The sequence below is a fragment of the Helobdella robusta genome (genome assembly GCF_000326865.2).
Source record: "Helobdella robusta unplaced genomic scaffold HELROscaffold_59, whole genome shotgun sequence".
NCBI classification, from domain to species: domain Eukaryota; kingdom Metazoa; phylum Annelida; class Clitellata; order Rhynchobdellida; family Glossiphoniidae; genus Helobdella; species Helobdella robusta.
The window spans coordinates 880409-898848 of NW_008705322.1; the positions used below are offsets into that span (position 1 = coordinate 880409).

The window sequence follows — 18440 nt, forward strand, 5'->3', positions numbered from 1 at the left end:
ATGATTCATTCATCTATTCACTCGGTGATCGTAGCAACAACAACAACAACAAACAACAACAAACAACAACATAGACGGACTGAAAGGTTGTTGTTGTTGTTGTTGTTGTGGTACCTTTCAATCGGTAAACTTCGCCATTGACGGCGTTGACGATGAACGTTTGGGAGTCTTCGTCAGACGGACATATGACGGCGCCCTGATGGTGATGATGATGATGACGTGTAGTTGTTGGTGGTGGTGATGATGATGATGTTGTTGGTGGTAGTGATGATGATGCGGTTGTCTGTGGTAGTGATGTGGTTGTCGGTGGTGATGACGATGATGCGGGGCTAGGGTTGCTAACGGTGTGAAAAATGATGACGATGGTGATGCTGGTGCGAGATTTACGAAAATTATATTTATATTATTTTAATTTATTAATTAATTATTTTATATTTATATTATATATTATATTAACAATCACGAGATGAAAATGATGATGACGACGATTGTAATGACGATGCTGATGATGATAAAGCGGACGATAAAGATCATGATGATGAATGTTGTGACGTCATAGCCGGGGACGATGACGTAATAGATGATGGCGATGATGACGTAATAGATGATGGCGATGATGACGTAATAGATGGTGGCGATGATGACTAACGGCCAGCATGACATTTCCTCTACTGGGCTTCTGCAGTTTTTTGTGTTCTTCTTTCTGCATGTAAGAAAAAAGAAAGATTTTTTTTTTCAAACTTTAAATCTATCATCCGCCTATTTATTCGCCCGTCAGTCCATCATTATCCATCATCATTATCATTCCCTCCATCATCATCATCGTCATAACAATCATCATCATCGTCATAACAATCATCATCATCGTCATAACAATCCTCATCATCGTCGTCATCATCAGAGCAATCCAGTTGGAAATATTCAAGTTGTATTTTTTTCATTTTCAACGCAATCAATCATTGTCCTGTGTTCCTCCTCTTGCAATCAACATCATCAACATCAACATTATCATCATCATCATTATCATCATCATCATCATCATTATCCCCATCATCGTCATTAACACCAACAGCAGCAACGTCATCACCATCACCACCACCACCTCAAAGTATTCAAGTCTTCCAAGTTCTGGATTGAGAACGAACCACCTGTACTGCCAGCCCTTCATTACGTTCGTGTACTTGCTCAGCTGGCCTTCCATTGGCTGCCTGCATGCATGCATGCATCATCATCATCATCATCATCATGTCATTGATGATGTCATAGATGATGGTGATAACGATGATGTCATAGATGATGGTGATAATGATGATGACGTCATAAATGTGATGGAGTGACGGTGATAACAATAATGATGTCACATATAATGATGATGTCGCTACTGATAATGAGGACATGACTTATGATGACGATGGTAATGACGTCACAGTTGCTGATGATGATGACGATGATGATGATGACGAAGATGACTTTTAGGGTAACAAAGAAAAACCATGAAAATGTTAACAAGAAGGTTCCTAAAAAAAGTTCGAAGAATCACTTTCATGAATGAAAGCATGCACATACAATATACTACATACTCTCCAGTTTGTGAAGAGAGAGGAGATAGAGAGAGAGAGAGAGAGAGAGAGAGAGAGAAAGAGAGAGAGAGAGAAAGAGAGAGAGAGAAAGAGAGAGAGAGAAAGAGAGAGAGAGAGAGAGAAAGAAAGAAAGAAAGTTCAAAATAGCGTGAAAATAATACGCAGTGCAGTGTCTGTCTGGTCGAAGATATAAAGAAGACGAACCAGCAGTCAAATAACTTCTTCAGTGAGGCATATCTCTGCCATCCTCCTTGCAACACCCCAAAATGGTACTCACTAAACTCCACAACATCATCATCATCATCATTTGCGTTCTCATCATTATCATTACCGCCAGCTGCATAACTATCGTCATCATTATCATCGTCGTCGTCGTCACGGTTAGCGCGCGCAACTACAATAACGTTATAGCAGCTGCTGTCGTCAGCGTCATATTTATTGTTGCCGTTGTAATTATGGTTACGGTTATTATGATTATGGTTGTTGTTTTTGTTATTATTATTGTTGTTATTATTTTTATTGTTGTTGTTGTTGTTGTTAATTGAAGTTGATGGTGCTGGAGGATTGTTGCGTCTGTCCATTTTGACCGCTCTGGAAGTTACAGTGGAATCTCTTTGGAAATTATCATCAACATTATTATTGCTGTCGTTTCTGTTGATGTTATAGTTATTATTATTATTATTATTATTAATGTTGTCACTGTTATTATTATTGTTGTTGTTGTTGTTGTAATAAGTTTTAAGCAAAGCATGCAGTAGATGGCGATGCTGCTGATGACGACGTGCCACTCTGCTGCTATAGTCATTATCAATAATATTATTATTAATATTTATATTATTTTTTTTAATATTATTATTATTTATTTTAATATTATTGTTATTATTATTGTTGTTATTGTTGTTGTTGTTGTTGTGTATGGTAGTCGAGGTATGTGAAGATGTTGTTGTTGATGCTGTCGATGTCCTTTTCAGAAGTTTATCTCCTGCCACTTTTATTCGTTGGTGACGCAAATTATTATTATTATTATAGTAGATATTATTATTATGATTATTATTACTATTAGAAGTAGTAGTAGCAGCAGCAAAAGCAGTAAGAGTAGTAGCAAAAGTAGTAGCCATAGTAGCCAGAGTAGTCATAGAAGTAGCGGAAGCAGTGGTAGCAGTAGTAGTAGCGGAAGTAGTAATAGAAGTGCCGGAAGTAGCAGAAGCAGCAGCAGTAGTAGTAGTAGTATTTTTCTTGAGATCACGTGATCTTTCTATTTCGTATAATCTTCTGCAGCCATTAGCAATAAATAATTGCTGCTCATTTTTGACGTCATCATCATCGTCGTCGTCATAATTATTTTTATTATTATTATTATTATTAGTAGTAGTAGTAGTAGTAGTAGTAGTAGTAGTAGTAGTAGTAGTAGTAGTAGCAGTTGCGGTATTGCTATTGTTATTGCTAGAATAATAACCAGCGATGTGTTTGAAATACTCATCCTCCTCATCATCATCATCATCGTTGTTGTTGTTGACAACATTAATTTTGTTGATGCCTTTGTTGTTATTGTTGTTGATGTTGTTGTTGTTTTTGCGTCTGTTATTGTTGACGATGTTGCAGCTGTTACTAGCGCAAATGCAATCATCGCTTATGTTACTGGCATTACAATTGTTCATGTTGTTGTTACTGGCATTACAATTGTTGTTGTTTTTGTTGATGTTTTTGTTGTTGTTGTTGATGTTGTTGTTGAGATAGTAACAATCAATACTGTTTTTATTGTCGTTGTGTCTATGGTTGCTATCGCGATTGCAGTTATTATTATTATTATTATTGTTATGGCCATTAGAACATATAGAGTTACTACCCATAGCAATCTTTCCATTATTAAATGTTTTATACCCAAAGTCATAATCATCATCACCATCACCACCACCATCGTCCTCATCCGGATCGTTATCATCACGACTACCATCATCGTCGTCGTTGTCACCGCCACCACCACCAACAACAACAACAACTTGGTCGTCATTATCATCATCATCGTTACCTCCGTAACCATAAACATTATTATTATTATTATTATTATTATTACGATCACTATTAGTAGTAGTGGCCGCATTTATAAACCGAGCAGTGTAGTAACGGCCACCATTGAAAGCAGCAGTGGTAGCAGCAGCAGAAGTAGTAACATGGCAATCATCGTTCATACTGCTGTTCTCTTGCTCCGACGAATGAATACATCTACAAAAATTACTACTACTACTACCTACGCATCTACTACTACTACTATTACCGCCTTTTACATTGCTGACTACACCACCACCACTACCACTACTGCTGCAACTACAGCTACTACAATTACTACTTACACCACTACTACTACTACTACTGTTATTGTAGTTACTATTGATATTATTATTAAAATTCATACATTTTCTGTTATTATTATTATTATTGTTGTTATTATCATTATTATTATTATTACGAAAGGCATTTGGTAAATGTCGTTTGCTAACGTTAGAAGATGACCACGATGACGTCATTATCACTCTCTCCTTATTATTATTATTATTACTACTACTACTACTACTACTACTACTACTACTACTACTACTACTACTACTACTACTATTAACATTACATCTATTATTGTTGTTGTTATTGTTATTATTATGATTATTATTATTGTTGTTATTAATGTTCGTCCGAGGTATGCGCTTGATGTGAAGGTTCTCGTGTATTATATCCAAAATAGGGAATTTGCCACCACTGTGATTATTCTTACTATTCATATTCTTACTATTCATATTCTTACTATTCATATTCTTACTATTCATATTATTATTCATATTATTATTCATATTATTATTATTATTGTTGTTGTTGTTGTTATCGTTATATTTAGTACACTTTGAAATTTTACCGTTAGAATTGGTGGTCAGTTTTAATACTCTGCTTTCCATCATTGCTCTTGTTCATACCATTATTATTATTATTATTATTATTATTATTGTTTATTATTATTATTAATATTAATATTAATACAATGTTAACATACATAATATTGGTTCAGTTTAAACAGAATCTATAAATATTGCAAACAATTTCTTGTTATTGTTATTATTTTATTATTATTGTTATTATTATAAATATTATTTTATTATTACTATAAATATTATTATTTGAACCATATTTTTTACAAAAATTCAAGAGAAAGCATTCATAGACAAACATAGACAAGTCAAGCGTTTCACAGCCCCTCTTACTTTTTGGCGACAAACATTAAAACATTTCTCAAAATACAAATATACATACATACATACACTAAAATACTCCATAGATATGTGTATTATACATACAATAACACACACACCTATATATATATATATATATATATATATATATATATAATTACAATGGTCTATTACCAATATATATATATATATATATATATATATATATATATATATATATATATTACGTTAGTATTGGTAGGCTGAGCACACATTATAGCTATTGATGCTACAATCCTTTCCTCTCCACGCATCCAATGAATACGCTCCCTCACTTATAATCATTCTCTCTTCTTTCTCTGTTACTCTCTCTCTCTCTTTTTCTCTTTCTCTTACTCTCTCTATCTATCTCTTTATCCGTCATCACTTTCCATCTTTTCAAGAAGATGATGATGATGATGATGATGGGACCACCCACAACGGAAGAAAGAATGATGACAGTATTCGTCGCGTTAGACCTGTAATTTAACAATTACGGAATCTCGCAGTGAAATATGGATACACGTACATCATAAACACGCACACACACACACACACACACGCACAGGCAAACAGATACAAACGTATGTACTGCACACGTAACACAAACAAGGAACAGGAAAAAGCCAAGATGGAGTCTGTACAAACAACATTTGCACCATATTAATGTACATCCTTCTCTCTCTCTCTCCTCTCTCTCTCTCCTCTCTCTCTCTCTTAACATAGCGGTCACCAATGTAATTAAGTTTCCTGACTTAGTGTTGCCCTTCTTTATATTTATGTGTCCTCTATATACTTTATGTATGTGTGTGCATGTATGTATGTATGTATGTATGTATGTATGTTAAAACCAAATCAGCGATGAGTGACACTAAACAGTCAAACATCTGAAAAAATCGGTTAACAATTGATATCTCGTTATTCGCTCACGTCGGCGTTTAATTGAACATTTTCGGTAACACAGACGCGCAAAAACCTTTGCAGCAAACAAGATATATGATTCATGGCGAAAAATAGCTCTCTGCTGTCGCCGGACCTGCCACTTATCATTTTGCAAATCTTTTTAAAAAATATTGAAGTGTTGTTGTCCATCGGGCCAAGAACCTCGATGCAAACAGGTAAAAAATCCATCGAGGGCAGGGCACCTTCATATTTTTTAAACTTTTCATCCGATGCCCTGGTTGCGGCCCAACCACTTTCTTTGCTGGTTAAGTGCACGTACCGTTCCGCTAATGTGCCCGGAACGGTTACGTCCCACGCCAGGCATCTACCGGCTCTCCAAGGAATCAACGTGCAGCCATCCGGACGTTTTCCATCCAACGCGGAAATTCCCGAGGGCTCTTTAAGAACGGGTATTAAAGCCTTGGAGAAAAGCCAGCAGATGTAATCATTTATGTATGTATGTATGTATGTATGTATGTATGTATGTATGTATGTATGTATGTATGTATGTATGTATGTATGTATGTATGTATGTATGTATGTATGTACGTATGTATGTATGCACTATGCAAGCATGTCAGTGCACACACAACAGAGCAATAACCAATAAGCTGCCTCTTCTGGAGTCAGTCTTCGTCACCATACACTATGTAATCACCTACATGCATCAAACAAATGCGTATGCCTGTCTGTGCGCTTACGCATGTAATCTTTACAGTGCGTGTAAAGTGAAAGAGAGAGAGAGAGAGAGAGAGAGAGAGAGAGAATGAGAGAAAGAGATAGAAAAAGAGAGAAAACGAGAGAGAAAGGAAGAGGGAGAAACACAGATGACAAAATGGATGGAGCAAGGATATTAGAAATTAAATTATGCATTGAATCTCTATGTATTTCAATTAGTCATGTTCTATTGTTTGCTTGTAATTTTGTGTGTATGAACGCTTGAATGTATGTATGTATGTTTGCGTGTGTGTGTGTGTGTGAATTTGTATGCTCGTTTTTATATATTCATTTTCCCAATCACGTTTGCCAACCATTTACATAAAGTTATAAATAAATAATATTCCTATTGATAAAAGCATTACTGATGATGTTGTAAATGTTTAAATTGAATGAAACATTTAAAATAAATCTTTCTGAACTATTAAATTTAATGTCCATTAATTCATTAATTCATTCATTCAGTCAGTCAGTCATTCATTCAGTCAGTCAGTCATTCAGTCATTCATCCATTTATTAATTCATTCATTCAATTTATTCATTAATTTATCTTATCTTTCCATCCATATACTCAATTAATTTCCAACTAAATTCTTTGTAAAAACACTCTTGAATGAAAATTTATAGAATCAAACTTGTAGAAATAAAAAAACAGATCATCACTTTTTTACACACACACACACACGCACAAACACACACACACACACACACACACACATAGATAGGTAGATAGATAGATGGTGATTGATAAATAAACTTTTACAAATTCTTGCACATGCATGAGCATCTAAAATGCTTGCATGTAGCTACTGTCTAGTACATATCTTTTACAATAATTTTTTACAAAATATATATATATATATATATATATAATATATTTTAAAAAGTATAATTTCTTGAATAATTTAAATATCTGGCAGATTATCATTGTTTTACATGGTGATTTTCAAGGTTAGGCAATTTGAAAGTACTGTACTTCATTAAACAATGAATTATATAAACAAAGTGATTGAATGTGTGAATGAATGAAAATATAGATAGATAGATAAAAAAGAAATGAATAGAAGAATGATTGAATGTAAGTAAAGAGACCAACAAATTTCTGAGTTACCTCATTAAGTTCAATTCTTCATTGTATTCTAACTCCTGCATATTAAAAATGAATATAATATAAAATATAAAGATGCAGTAACGATACAGAAATAAGATGTTTAAAACAAATAGAATCATGCCACACTTTTAATTTCAGTTTTAAAAAAAAATTTTACAGTTTCAGCATTTGTAAAATTTTGATTTTTTAAAGAATAATGAAAAAAATTAAATTTCAAATTTTATTAAAGAGTTGGAACCAATGAAAAATGATTAAGTCTAATCTTATAAATTTAGATAGTAGTCTCATCTAATCATTATTAATCAATTTTCTAATTTATTTTCTAATTTTGGATAGATGGATAATCCAACTTAGTTCGAGCTTGAGGTTAAAAAAGTTTAGACTTTAGTTTAGTATTTAGTTTAGTTTAGCTTCTAGAGTAGTAGTAATAGATTGAAATTTACTTATGAAATGTTTTTTATTTTAAATGTGTAGCTGTGGTGACAACCCATTTGCACACAAAATTTTTATTTTGTTTAATAAATGATAAACAATAATAAAATAATTAATAAATATAAAAAAAATAAATTTTAATTTGAATTAAGAAAAAATAAAATGTATTTATTTTGCACAAGTTATATTTTACTTGAGATTTCTTCATTATGGATTTCATTTGTTCAATTTCGCCATTAGATAGATTAACGTACAAATTATTAGAAGAAATTTTAGCGGCCACAACACTAATACTAATTTTAGGAGTATTATTGTCAGTTGTTTGATGGTGATGATGATGAGCCATTCACGACCGAACTAAACCCAACAAATGTGTATCTTAAATGATTTTTTAAAACTTTTATTCATATTTTGCAATTAATATCGGAATATTGGAAATAAATTAGATTGCAAATTACATTTTATAAATTAAATCCATTTTAAACTAGTTTTATTACTTTATTCACATTTAAGCTTCAAGGTATATCTAAATGTCCAATCTTTCGTTTATTAATAATGCTGTATACCATATATACATTCTCTGCATCTTTTAGTGAGGGATGGTTTAAAAACATAGGTAAGTTAGAAACTAAGCTGAGCCAATTGAACGTAGGTAAGTTGGGAACTGATCTAAGTCAATTAAATATAGATAAATAAGGAATTGAGCTGAGCCAATTGAATATGAGAAACTGAGCCAATATAAGTAAGAGAATGCGCTGAGCCTATTGAATATAGGTGAGTGAGAAACTGAGCTGAGCCAATTGAATATAAGCAAGTTAGAATCTGAGCTGAGTCAATTGAACATAGGTAAAGGAACGAACAGAAAATTTAATAAATCCTATCCTAATGTAATTAATACTAATGATAAGAATTTTATGCTATTAATTTAAATAATATAACTATGTATAAAAATAACACTATTCAACCTACTTCTATATTTTCACTATTTAGTATTAACGTAAGATCCATTAATAAAAAAATCACTTCATATTCAGCAAATAATCTCTTCCTCCTTACCTGATTTTTTTTTCTCACTGAAACTCTAACACTCCTTCTATTATTCTTGCTACTCCTGATGGTTACAGCTTTCTTGAACTCTCTAGACCTCCAAAAAATACTTCCTCATCTTTTCATACTTCATATCGCGGTGTCTGTCTATTCCATAAATCTCTATTTTCTGCTTCTATCAATACTTCTTTAATTTTTCTTCATTTAAATGTCTTGTTGTATCTTTTAAGTCTTCTTCTCTATTTTTTTATATTGCCGTAATCTGTCGACCTCCTTCTTCTCGTGTGAATGTATGTAGTAACTTTTTTGATGTAGGATGGTAACTTGAGTCGACCGAATTATATCATTATTCATAAACGACTTCGTTAAGCTGTAAGCCACTGTGTTTTCTAAACAAAAAGCAATATTTTTATTGAAATTTACAAAAATAGTTTTAAAATTATATAATTTGTTTTAATTACAATGTTTTAGACATATTAAGTCAAATAAATATTACGTATTAGATGTTTGATGAAACATATGCAATTTCGTAAGCCAATGAGCCAATGAAGCCAAATAGTCCGATCGACCCCATGCGATATGTTTACACTGCAATCAAATTTAATGGCGCAGTTTGGAAGATAAGGCGCAAAAACTCAAAAAAGTGTTAACAAACTTCTTTACTAACTTTTTCATGTAAAAAATAAATTCACAAATGATGGATGCCGATAAAGTTGCCAATTTCTTTCCTTTAACTTGCAGAAAAGATGTTTTAAATTTGATTAATTCTTTCATCACTTCGAAAAGTCCAGACCCGGTTATGATTTCACTAATTTTAGGCAAAATAGAGCACGAGTTAACGCAATTTCCATGCAAAAATGACTCGAGTGTTAACGATCTTTACTCGAAAGTTGACTTCAAAGAGTTAAAAACTATGCACAACAATTATTTAGAGTACTTGAGGAAGCCGGTGCTAATTGAAAAAACGTTCACTAACGACGACGACGATGACGAAGAAAAAACGATTTGTGGCCGAAATAAACTCAATCGCGAACATGCGCAAACATCAAAACGTGAAAAAATAAAAGAAATTTACAACAAAGTTTGGTTTAAATTGGCCAGGAGTTATCGCAAAGATAGACATCACATGCAGACTATCTATAGTCTGCTAAATGGTAACTTCATAAGTTCACTTTCAATCAAATTTTACATCATCTAAATAAATTCTAGAGGGATGAATTTGTCATTATTTAACTATGAAGTTACTGAATTATTAAATTTTTGAAAGCATTAAATAACATAAAATTTTTAACTTCCTGACAGATCAGAAACTAGATTGCTTTGGTGTGAGCATCAGTGTTGTGCTATCCTGTCATCTCCTAGATCTTCGTGATGTCACATTGGTGATGTCAGAGGATCATTCCTGGATTGAATTCAACATAGAGGACATCTGTAATGATGTAATCAACAACGACATCAACACCACCAATGTTGTTCAGAGGGATACGATCAGAGGTTACGATGATGAGGTTGGCCGGCAAAGTATGGAAGTTACCTGGCATGGTATATTTATTGTCCACTTCATTAAATAAAAGTGTAAATATTTTTTATGATAATAAAATTAATTTGTTAGTTTAAAATATAAGGGTAACTCAATAGCACAGTAAAGTTAATTTATTTTTGGTTAAATAGATATGATAATTTTTTATTAATACACACAGGCAAACAAACAAAAGATAAGAGAGGGTGTCGTGTGGTAAGCCCGGAGAAGAGGTGGCTGACGAGTGGGGGCCAGGCAGTTAGGTGCAAATCAGGGATTTCCTTGGTGGCTGCTATGGTCTGCAAAATGAATCCCATCATCGACGCCGGTGCTGAATCAAAGGAACTTTTGGCTTTGAAATTCGTTTGTGTCCCTTAATTAGTAGTTGTTAATTAGTAGTTGATTTAGATTTTTTATGTGTGTTTAATTTTAGCACAAAGATATTTTTCTAAATTGATAATTAAAAAAGTAAGTGATGCGAATGCTTAATATCAAACACACAGGGGCTGTTGGACATGTTATACAAGGTGGGATGTTTGAACAAGTAACTATGTGCTTTATGCATTTACTCATTTATTCGTTCAGTCAGTCATTCATTTCTCCTTTCTTTCTTTCATTTGTTCACTCATTCATTTGAGGTTATTCATTTATGAATTGTTAACTCATTGTTTGTTGCATTCATTCATTCATTTGCTGCTCATTCGTTCATTCATTCATTCATGTGTTTTCCATTCATTTTCAATCAAGCTTTCCACAAGCCCTTGTTGAACTGTACCGGGCAAATTTGTGGTTCCTTGACAGCAGCAGCAGCAACAACATCATCGTCGTTGGTGGTGATGAAGAGAATGATGATAATGATAATAACAACAATGGTGGTGATGGTGATGATGATCGCCCTCCAGTCACGATCTACCTCGAAAAAGCAATGGAAATTAACAGGAAACTATTCAATGATTCTTATGTTATTCCATATCTAGAGATGGCCAAATACTTACTACATCATCATCATCATCTTCTTCATCGTCGTCGTCTTCATCATCATCGTGTTGTTGGTGATGGTGGCGTCGATGTTGCCGGTGCTGCCGATGATGATGCTCATTGTTGGGGCAGTGATGGTAATGATTATGCCGTAGTAGATGGAGAGATGGTGATGAACTTGTGGAGGAGTGCTGCTGATGTTGTCAGCAAGTAAGCTATGATGATGATGATGACGTTGATGATGATGATGGAAGTTTGTAATTGTTTTTAAGACAATAATATGAGAATCTACTGTTGCTATGTCCAATGAATTACATCCACTTTTCAATATCATCAGGTTTGTGTATAGCAAAGAAGATGAAGAGCTATACAAATTATTCTACGATGTCGCAAACAATCACATCCCTGATCTCATTCGGGGTCAGGTGACATCTAATGGCCACAACGGTGAAAACATCAAGATCAGTGAAGATTGCTATACCGATGACAAACATGAAAATATTAACACAGCTGATGTAACTGACCTCAACCATGATTCAAAAATAAAAAAGGAAACTGGAACCAGAAAGCCTTCTCTAAATATAGAAAATTGGAAAAACCCAAAGATATTTTCAGACTTCCTTCTCTTTTACGACGGACTGTGTTGTTGGGAGGAACAGAGCAATGTGCCTGTCTTGCATGAAACCTGGGCAAAACGAATGTGCTCATCACTGATTAGGTTTCACTGTTCAGCCAGGGAAAAATCAAAAGTTGCTATTGAAACCTGTTTCCCTAAAGTTGATGTCAAAAGCTGCAAATATGGCGGCAGTGATGGCGCTAAAAATGAGGTTGCGATTGTTCCTGCTGAAAATAGGAATGGGAATGTTGATGTTTGTGCAAAGGAAGTGAAACCCTGCACCGGTGTTGTGATCTGCAAGAAACCGGAAATTAGACGATGAACAGGTTTTTCCAGTGCATCAACAAATGAATAAGAGCGATACTAGGTCGTCACGTAGAGCAAATTTCACTCAGCAGTCGACTTACGTTGAGTTCACGCCAATGAAAATTGACAATAATGACAACAGCAATACTAAGAGTCGTGATAGCATCTATGCAAGTAAAATGATCGTAACTGCTACTGCTGTCGCCAGTACTATGGTTAGTACCAGTAGCAATAACAATATCAAAAGCAAGCCTTTAAAAACCAAACAACGCAAATCTAAAAATACATCTATGACGCCATCATCATCATCATCATCGCAGTCGACATCGTCATCGGTATCAGTAAAAGTCCCAGGAAAAGCCAACCCACTTTCCATGGGGTTTGTAAAGCTGGAGCACCCCTGTTCCACTTCGGATGACGAAAACTGCAGTAGGCTCTCAAATTTATGGGGAAAACCCAGCACTACAAAAATAATTTGCCCTGAAAAATCTACAAACCTGGCTGTAGATGTCGGTAGCGATTCTAGTCTCAAGAAATCTATAAATAGCAATAGTCTGGAAATACCGACATCTATAAAAACATCAGAGCAGTACATGAAGCAGATGAAAGAGAAATTCGGGAATTCCGAATTTCCAACCAGGAAGAAGAAACTTGTTGAAATGTTGAGATTGAGATGTTCAGAATCGTTATTTAATCCGGAGTTTTTCACATGGGGCCGAGGTGAGCCTTTCTTAGCAGACGTCAATACCGCTACCACTGTTACTTCTTCTTTCGTTACTTCAACTGACACTGCTCTTTCTTCTTTTGCTAGTAATTATATTAACTTTCCTTCCAATGCTTCCATACTTTCACAAGGTAATAATAATAATAATAATATTAGTATTTATAGTATTCTTACTAGTACTAGCAGCATTATCAGCGGCAGTAGTAGCGCTACTGTCGATTTTAACGCTGGTGGCTTGAATATAAACTGTGAAACATCTAAGGGTAATAATGTTAATCGTCCTATTGTTGTCGCCACTATGGATACCTCGTGTTATACTGATTCAGCCGCTACCACTGACGCTTCTACTACTACTAATATTAATAACTGCATCTCAGACATCAATACATCTATCACTGATACTAATTCTTCAGTTACTAATACTACCTTTGATAATCCCGTTAATATTGCCAAATGCAACAACGAACCTTTCAACTTATATACTAATGCATCTATTGCTATTGTGTCCGTAAGTAAAAATACTACTTTTGCTACTAATACCTTACCTGCATCTACAACCACTGCTACAGCTACTACTATTGCTACAGCTGCCACTACTTCTGTAGCGGCTGATGGTGCTGCTACTACAGCTGCTACAAATGAAGTGCCGATAAAGATAATCTTGAAGAGTTACAAAATGCGTTCTGTAATGGAGTTAGTTCAAAATAAAAGGTTGAACATTCAAGCAATCAAATTACTTTTAACATCTCAGCCAAATGTGACAGCCAGTGATAGCAATGGAGAGAGAAAGGTGCCCTGTGATTGGTCAGCTGATTTGAATAAGCCTCATTTTAATGCCTCACAGATACCCAATAGAAATTTGAGGAAGAGATACTGTCCTTGACATTGTTTGTTTTTTCGTTAAAATTAAGTTATGATTAAATTTTTGAGAAGAAATTCATCTTCTATATAATTATTATTTAATTAAATTGTATCAAATTGTTAAGGAGTTTTTGATTACTGTAATTATACGCTGGGTATGAATATTTCTTTTGTTTGTTTAAACAACTCATTCCTTATTTCATTTTACTTTTTTTATTAATTTATATATATATATATATATATATATATGCGTGTGTATGTTTGTTTCGTATTCTAGGGTTTATTTTCATTATTCTTTCGGTCACTTATTAATTAATTATTATTAATTATGATTAAATATTTTTATAGTTCGTAAATTCGTTGCTGATATTATTGTTACGTTATAACTCTTATTTATAATTGTGCTAATGCTATGCATTCACTCGTTACTCTTGTATTAATATACTAATTATTATTAATATTCTTTGTTGATGTAAGTCGCTACACAGATATATACAGAGAGAGAAGAGGAGAGAGAGTGTTATAATTATAATAATAATTTTACCTTCCAAGTAACAAAACCGGTGAACCAACATATAAGTAGTATAACCAAAAGACAGAATGATTCTCATCGTTGAGGTCATTATTCTATTTCATTTTATTTCTCCTTTATGGCTTTGAAAATATTGTTACTGTTGTTGTTGTTGAATGAGTTGATTGATTGGATTGAATAGTTAGTTAATTTTTTCCATTGAAAAATCTTACCCCTTTTGAATTTTACACAATTGGTCATTTTTCTCTAATTTTTCATCTGCTAGTCAGCTTCCCAAGTGTGTGTGTGTGTGTGTGTGTGTGTGTGTGTGTGTGTAGGCGTGTGTGCGTGTGTTTGCAGTCAACGGATATTTTTGTGTGTGTGGTTAGATTTTTTTGCTGTCATTATCATTTTATTCACATTCACTCACTCATTCAAATCATTATCGTAGTAGCTTCCAACGGTTGAGTTTCATTCATTTATTTTATTCATTTATTTTATTCATTCGTTTTTTCATTTACTGATTGGTTTAGTCGTTCAGTCAATCATTCATTCATTTATTTGCGTATTAAATTTTTTTAATAAAGTTCTGTAATGTTAAATGACCGATGACGATAATGATGAATGATAATAAAATTGGTGATATGATATGATATATATATATATATATATATATATATAATATATGATATATATCTTATGATGTATCTTATGATATAATCAACGGAGATGATGATGATGTTATCATTATTGTTTATAGTTGTCAATATTTAATTGTAAGTATATTTAAATCGGTATATATATATATGTTCATGCTTATATTGTAAAAACTCAATATGTATATGATGTAGGAATTATTTTTTGAAAAAAATATTGATTGATTGATTGATTGACTAAGCGATTGATCTATCGAATAGTCGATTGGTTGATCGATTGATTGATTTGTGAAATTCTACATTTTGTTACTTGAAATAAAATATAACACTTAAAAAGATGTTGATTATGATGCTAGTAGTAGTTGTAGTAGTAGTTGTTGTTGTAGTAGTAATAGTAATTTGCAGTTATGACGAACGACGAATGTTATAAGATGAGTGAGTGTTTGAATGAGGTTTGCAGTGGCCACGATTGTTTTTGCACTAGTGGTACGTAAGAGCTAAAGTGGTAGCGACAATAACGACAATAAATGAAAGAATGAATGAATAAAGGAAGGAGGGAGGAACGGTAGATGAGTTAAAAGGAGACAAGTAAGTCATAATCAATCATCAAATTGTAGAACTTTCTTCTCAAGTACTTAAGGCCGTGTTGTTCGTCGGCTTTGTTGTTGTTCCGATGTTATTGCTGATGTGATGTTGTTGTTGATGTGATATTACTGATGTGATGTTGTTGTTGTTCTGATGTGATATTGCTGGCGCGATGTTGTTGCTGATGTGATATCGTTGATGTTTGTTTGTGCGGTAATGCTTTGTTTTGGGGCTGTGTGATTTTTCTGTTGGCAACATGTTGTCCATATTGAAATACTGATTATCTTAAAATAGATAACATGTACATACATTCATACATACACACACAACAATATACACACATACATACAACATATATACAAACAAGAATATACATACGTACATTGCATGCATACATACCTATGTACAAAGGTTTTATGTTGAGTTGGCTAACCTTATATTAATGCAAGACGTATTGTTGATTGATGGAAAGTGGACGTGATGATGACGATTATTGTGGTGGTGTAGATGATGGTGACGCCAAATAACATCCCCTAATATAACGAATTACAGAAAATGGACTCTCAAAATTTGTGACGAATCACAAAAATAGGCTGTAAAGTTTGTAAAGAATTACAAAAAATAAACTGTAAAGTTTGTAACGAATTAAAAAAAATAAACCATAAAGTTTGTGACGAATTATAAAAAAATAAACTAAAGTTTTTAAAGTCTGTATCGAATTATGGAAGTAAGTGCGTAAAACTGTAAAGAATTACACAAAGTGAAGAGTTACTGGATGAAAAAAAAGTCTGCAGTATCGTCACTATAAGTGTAGAGACAAACTTTTTTCACTCAGTCCATCGTACAAGAATTTTCCTTTGGTTATGGCTGTTAATGTTATAATAATAATTATTATAATAATTATTATTATAATTATTATAATAATTGTTATTATTATTGGTTTTATTATTGTTATTATTATTATTTCAGATCTCTATTTCCTGCCTTGCGAGCAGCAACTAAAGTGATAAATCAAACGAAGGAGCCAAGCAATTGCTAGATTAATGCCTCAAAATAAAATACATACGTACCAACATTCACACACAACACACACATACAAACATACATACATACAAACAAACGTACATACAAACAAACATACAAACAAATACATACATACATACACACACACACGCGTACAGACAGACATATATCAAAGTAATTTATTGCCAAAAAAAATTACTTAGCGTGGAAAGCATTTGCTTTAAACGATTTCTAATTGCTGTTGCGTAGTTGTTGTCGATAAGGATGATGATGATGATGGTGACGATGATGATGATGACGATGATGATGACGATGATGAGGATAGTCATGATGATGATGATGACAACGGTGGTTACATGCGAGATATTTTCGTCAGAGCTCAAATGAAATCACAGTTTAGAAAAAGTTAATTAAACATAGGTAGGTTCCCGTCTCATTTTTCTCTTACTTGTTGTGTTCGTTTTTGTTCTGCAGTACACATACAATACAAAAAACAAACATGATACAAACACATACAACGAAAATTCAAACATACATGCTGAATTAATGATTGAACGAATGATCGAATGAATAATGAAAAATATAACAAAAATAACAAGTCCATATAAGTAAATACTTCTACCAACCAACCAACCAACCAACCAAATTTTCATCTAAACTATAATTATAACAGCCATAAGAATAGGTAGGTAGGTAGGTAGGTAGTACCTTAGATAAGTCTATTTTGCGCGTTTTGATTATGTTAAAACAGTTCCTCTACCAAGAACGGCTGCCTTGACGAGGCGAGCGAGCCAGTAAATGTCCTTCACGACAGGCTCTTCTTAACCATTGTTTCATCATTTTTTCATTTTGTGTAACACATCTAGCTTTGTATTTCTAATTCTACATACACACCACACACAAACACACACACACACACAAGCAGACACACACATAAACACACGCACACTATTATTATTATTAATTCTGACGTTGATAGTTTGAAATGGTGAATCTAAATTATTTTTTTTACATTAAAACTAATTAAATTAAAATTTTGGTGTTGATGACGACGTTTTGAATTTTATTCAGTTAGAATTACATTTCCATATATCTTACCGTAATTAGCGTACAATCTATAAATATATGATATTGCAATTTCATAACTTTTTCATTATCACCAACTATTACCAACATCATCATCATCACTGCTATCATCATCATCATCTTCGTCATCATCATCATCACTGCTAACATCATCATCATCATCGTCATCATCATCATCAATTGACCTTTATATATTCCCACGCCAATTTTTCGGCTTGCGATTATTACATACCTTCATATATATATATATATATATATATATATATATATATATATATATATATATATATTTACATATATATATAGTATTTTATATGAATTCTACTACCGAATTGTTAGCATTAATCATTTTAAAGTTTGCCTTTTAAATTTTCCTTACTAGAATTTTCTCCTGGAACTTGTTCAATTGTTCAATAAATACAATACTGTGTAAAATATAGACTTATTCCAACACACACACACACACCACACACACACACACACACACACACA

General features: G+C 33.1%; 5 protein-coding genes across 5 annotated transcripts in view; 4 read left to right on the top strand and 1 right to left on the bottom strand.

The window, feature by feature from the left end:
* Window positions 1-1222, bottom strand: part of HELRODRAFT_87593 (hypothetical protein) — a gene marked incomplete at both ends in the record, with an annotated part of 1355 nt that extends 133 nt beyond the window's left edge. The window contains 3 exons of the mRNA XM_009028831.1: window positions 115-196; window positions 650-703; window positions 1103-1222. Coding sequence (XP_009027079.1) covers window positions 115-196; window positions 650-703; window positions 1103-1222 — 256 coding nt within the window. The remainder of the gene's footprint in view (window positions 1-114; window positions 197-649; window positions 704-1102) is intronic.
* Window positions 1223-5837: 4615 nt separating this feature from the next.
* HELRODRAFT_180165 (hypothetical protein) lies at window positions 5838-6221 on the top strand (the record flags this gene model as incomplete). Its single annotated transcript, XM_009028915.1, has 1 exon — window positions 5838-6221. The coding sequence occupies one exon, from the start codon at window positions 5838-5840 to the stop codon at window positions 6219-6221; it is 384 nt and encodes a 127-aa protein (XP_009027163.1).
* A 3460-nt stretch (window positions 6222-9681) lies between these two features.
* Window positions 9682-10980, top strand: HELRODRAFT_193799 (hypothetical protein; the record flags this gene model as incomplete). The annotated part of the gene is made up of 3 exons (XM_009028916.1): window positions 9682-10237; window positions 10386-10625; window positions 10784-10980. Exons 1-3 carry the CDS (start codon window positions 9778-9780, stop codon window positions 10978-10980), a joined length of 897 nt encoding a protein of 298 aa, XP_009027164.1. The 5' UTR covers window positions 9682-9777.
* A 766-nt stretch (window positions 10981-11746) lies between these two features.
* HELRODRAFT_180167 (hypothetical protein) lies at window positions 11747-12518 on the top strand (the record flags this gene model as incomplete). Its single annotated transcript, XM_009028917.1, has 2 exons — window positions 11747-11790; window positions 11918-12518. The coding sequence occupies 2 exons, from the start codon at window positions 11747-11749 to the stop codon at window positions 12516-12518; spliced, it is 645 nt and encodes a 214-aa protein (XP_009027165.1).
* Window positions 12519-12618: 100 nt separating this feature from the next.
* On the top strand, window positions 12619-14109 carry HELRODRAFT_180168 (hypothetical protein; the record flags this gene model as incomplete). The annotated part of the gene is made up of 2 exons (XM_009028918.1): window positions 12619-12717; window positions 12823-14109. The coding sequence occupies 2 exons, from the start codon at window positions 12619-12621 to the stop codon at window positions 14107-14109; spliced, it is 1386 nt and encodes a 461-aa protein (XP_009027166.1).
* Window positions 14110-18440: the final 4331 nt, after the last annotated feature.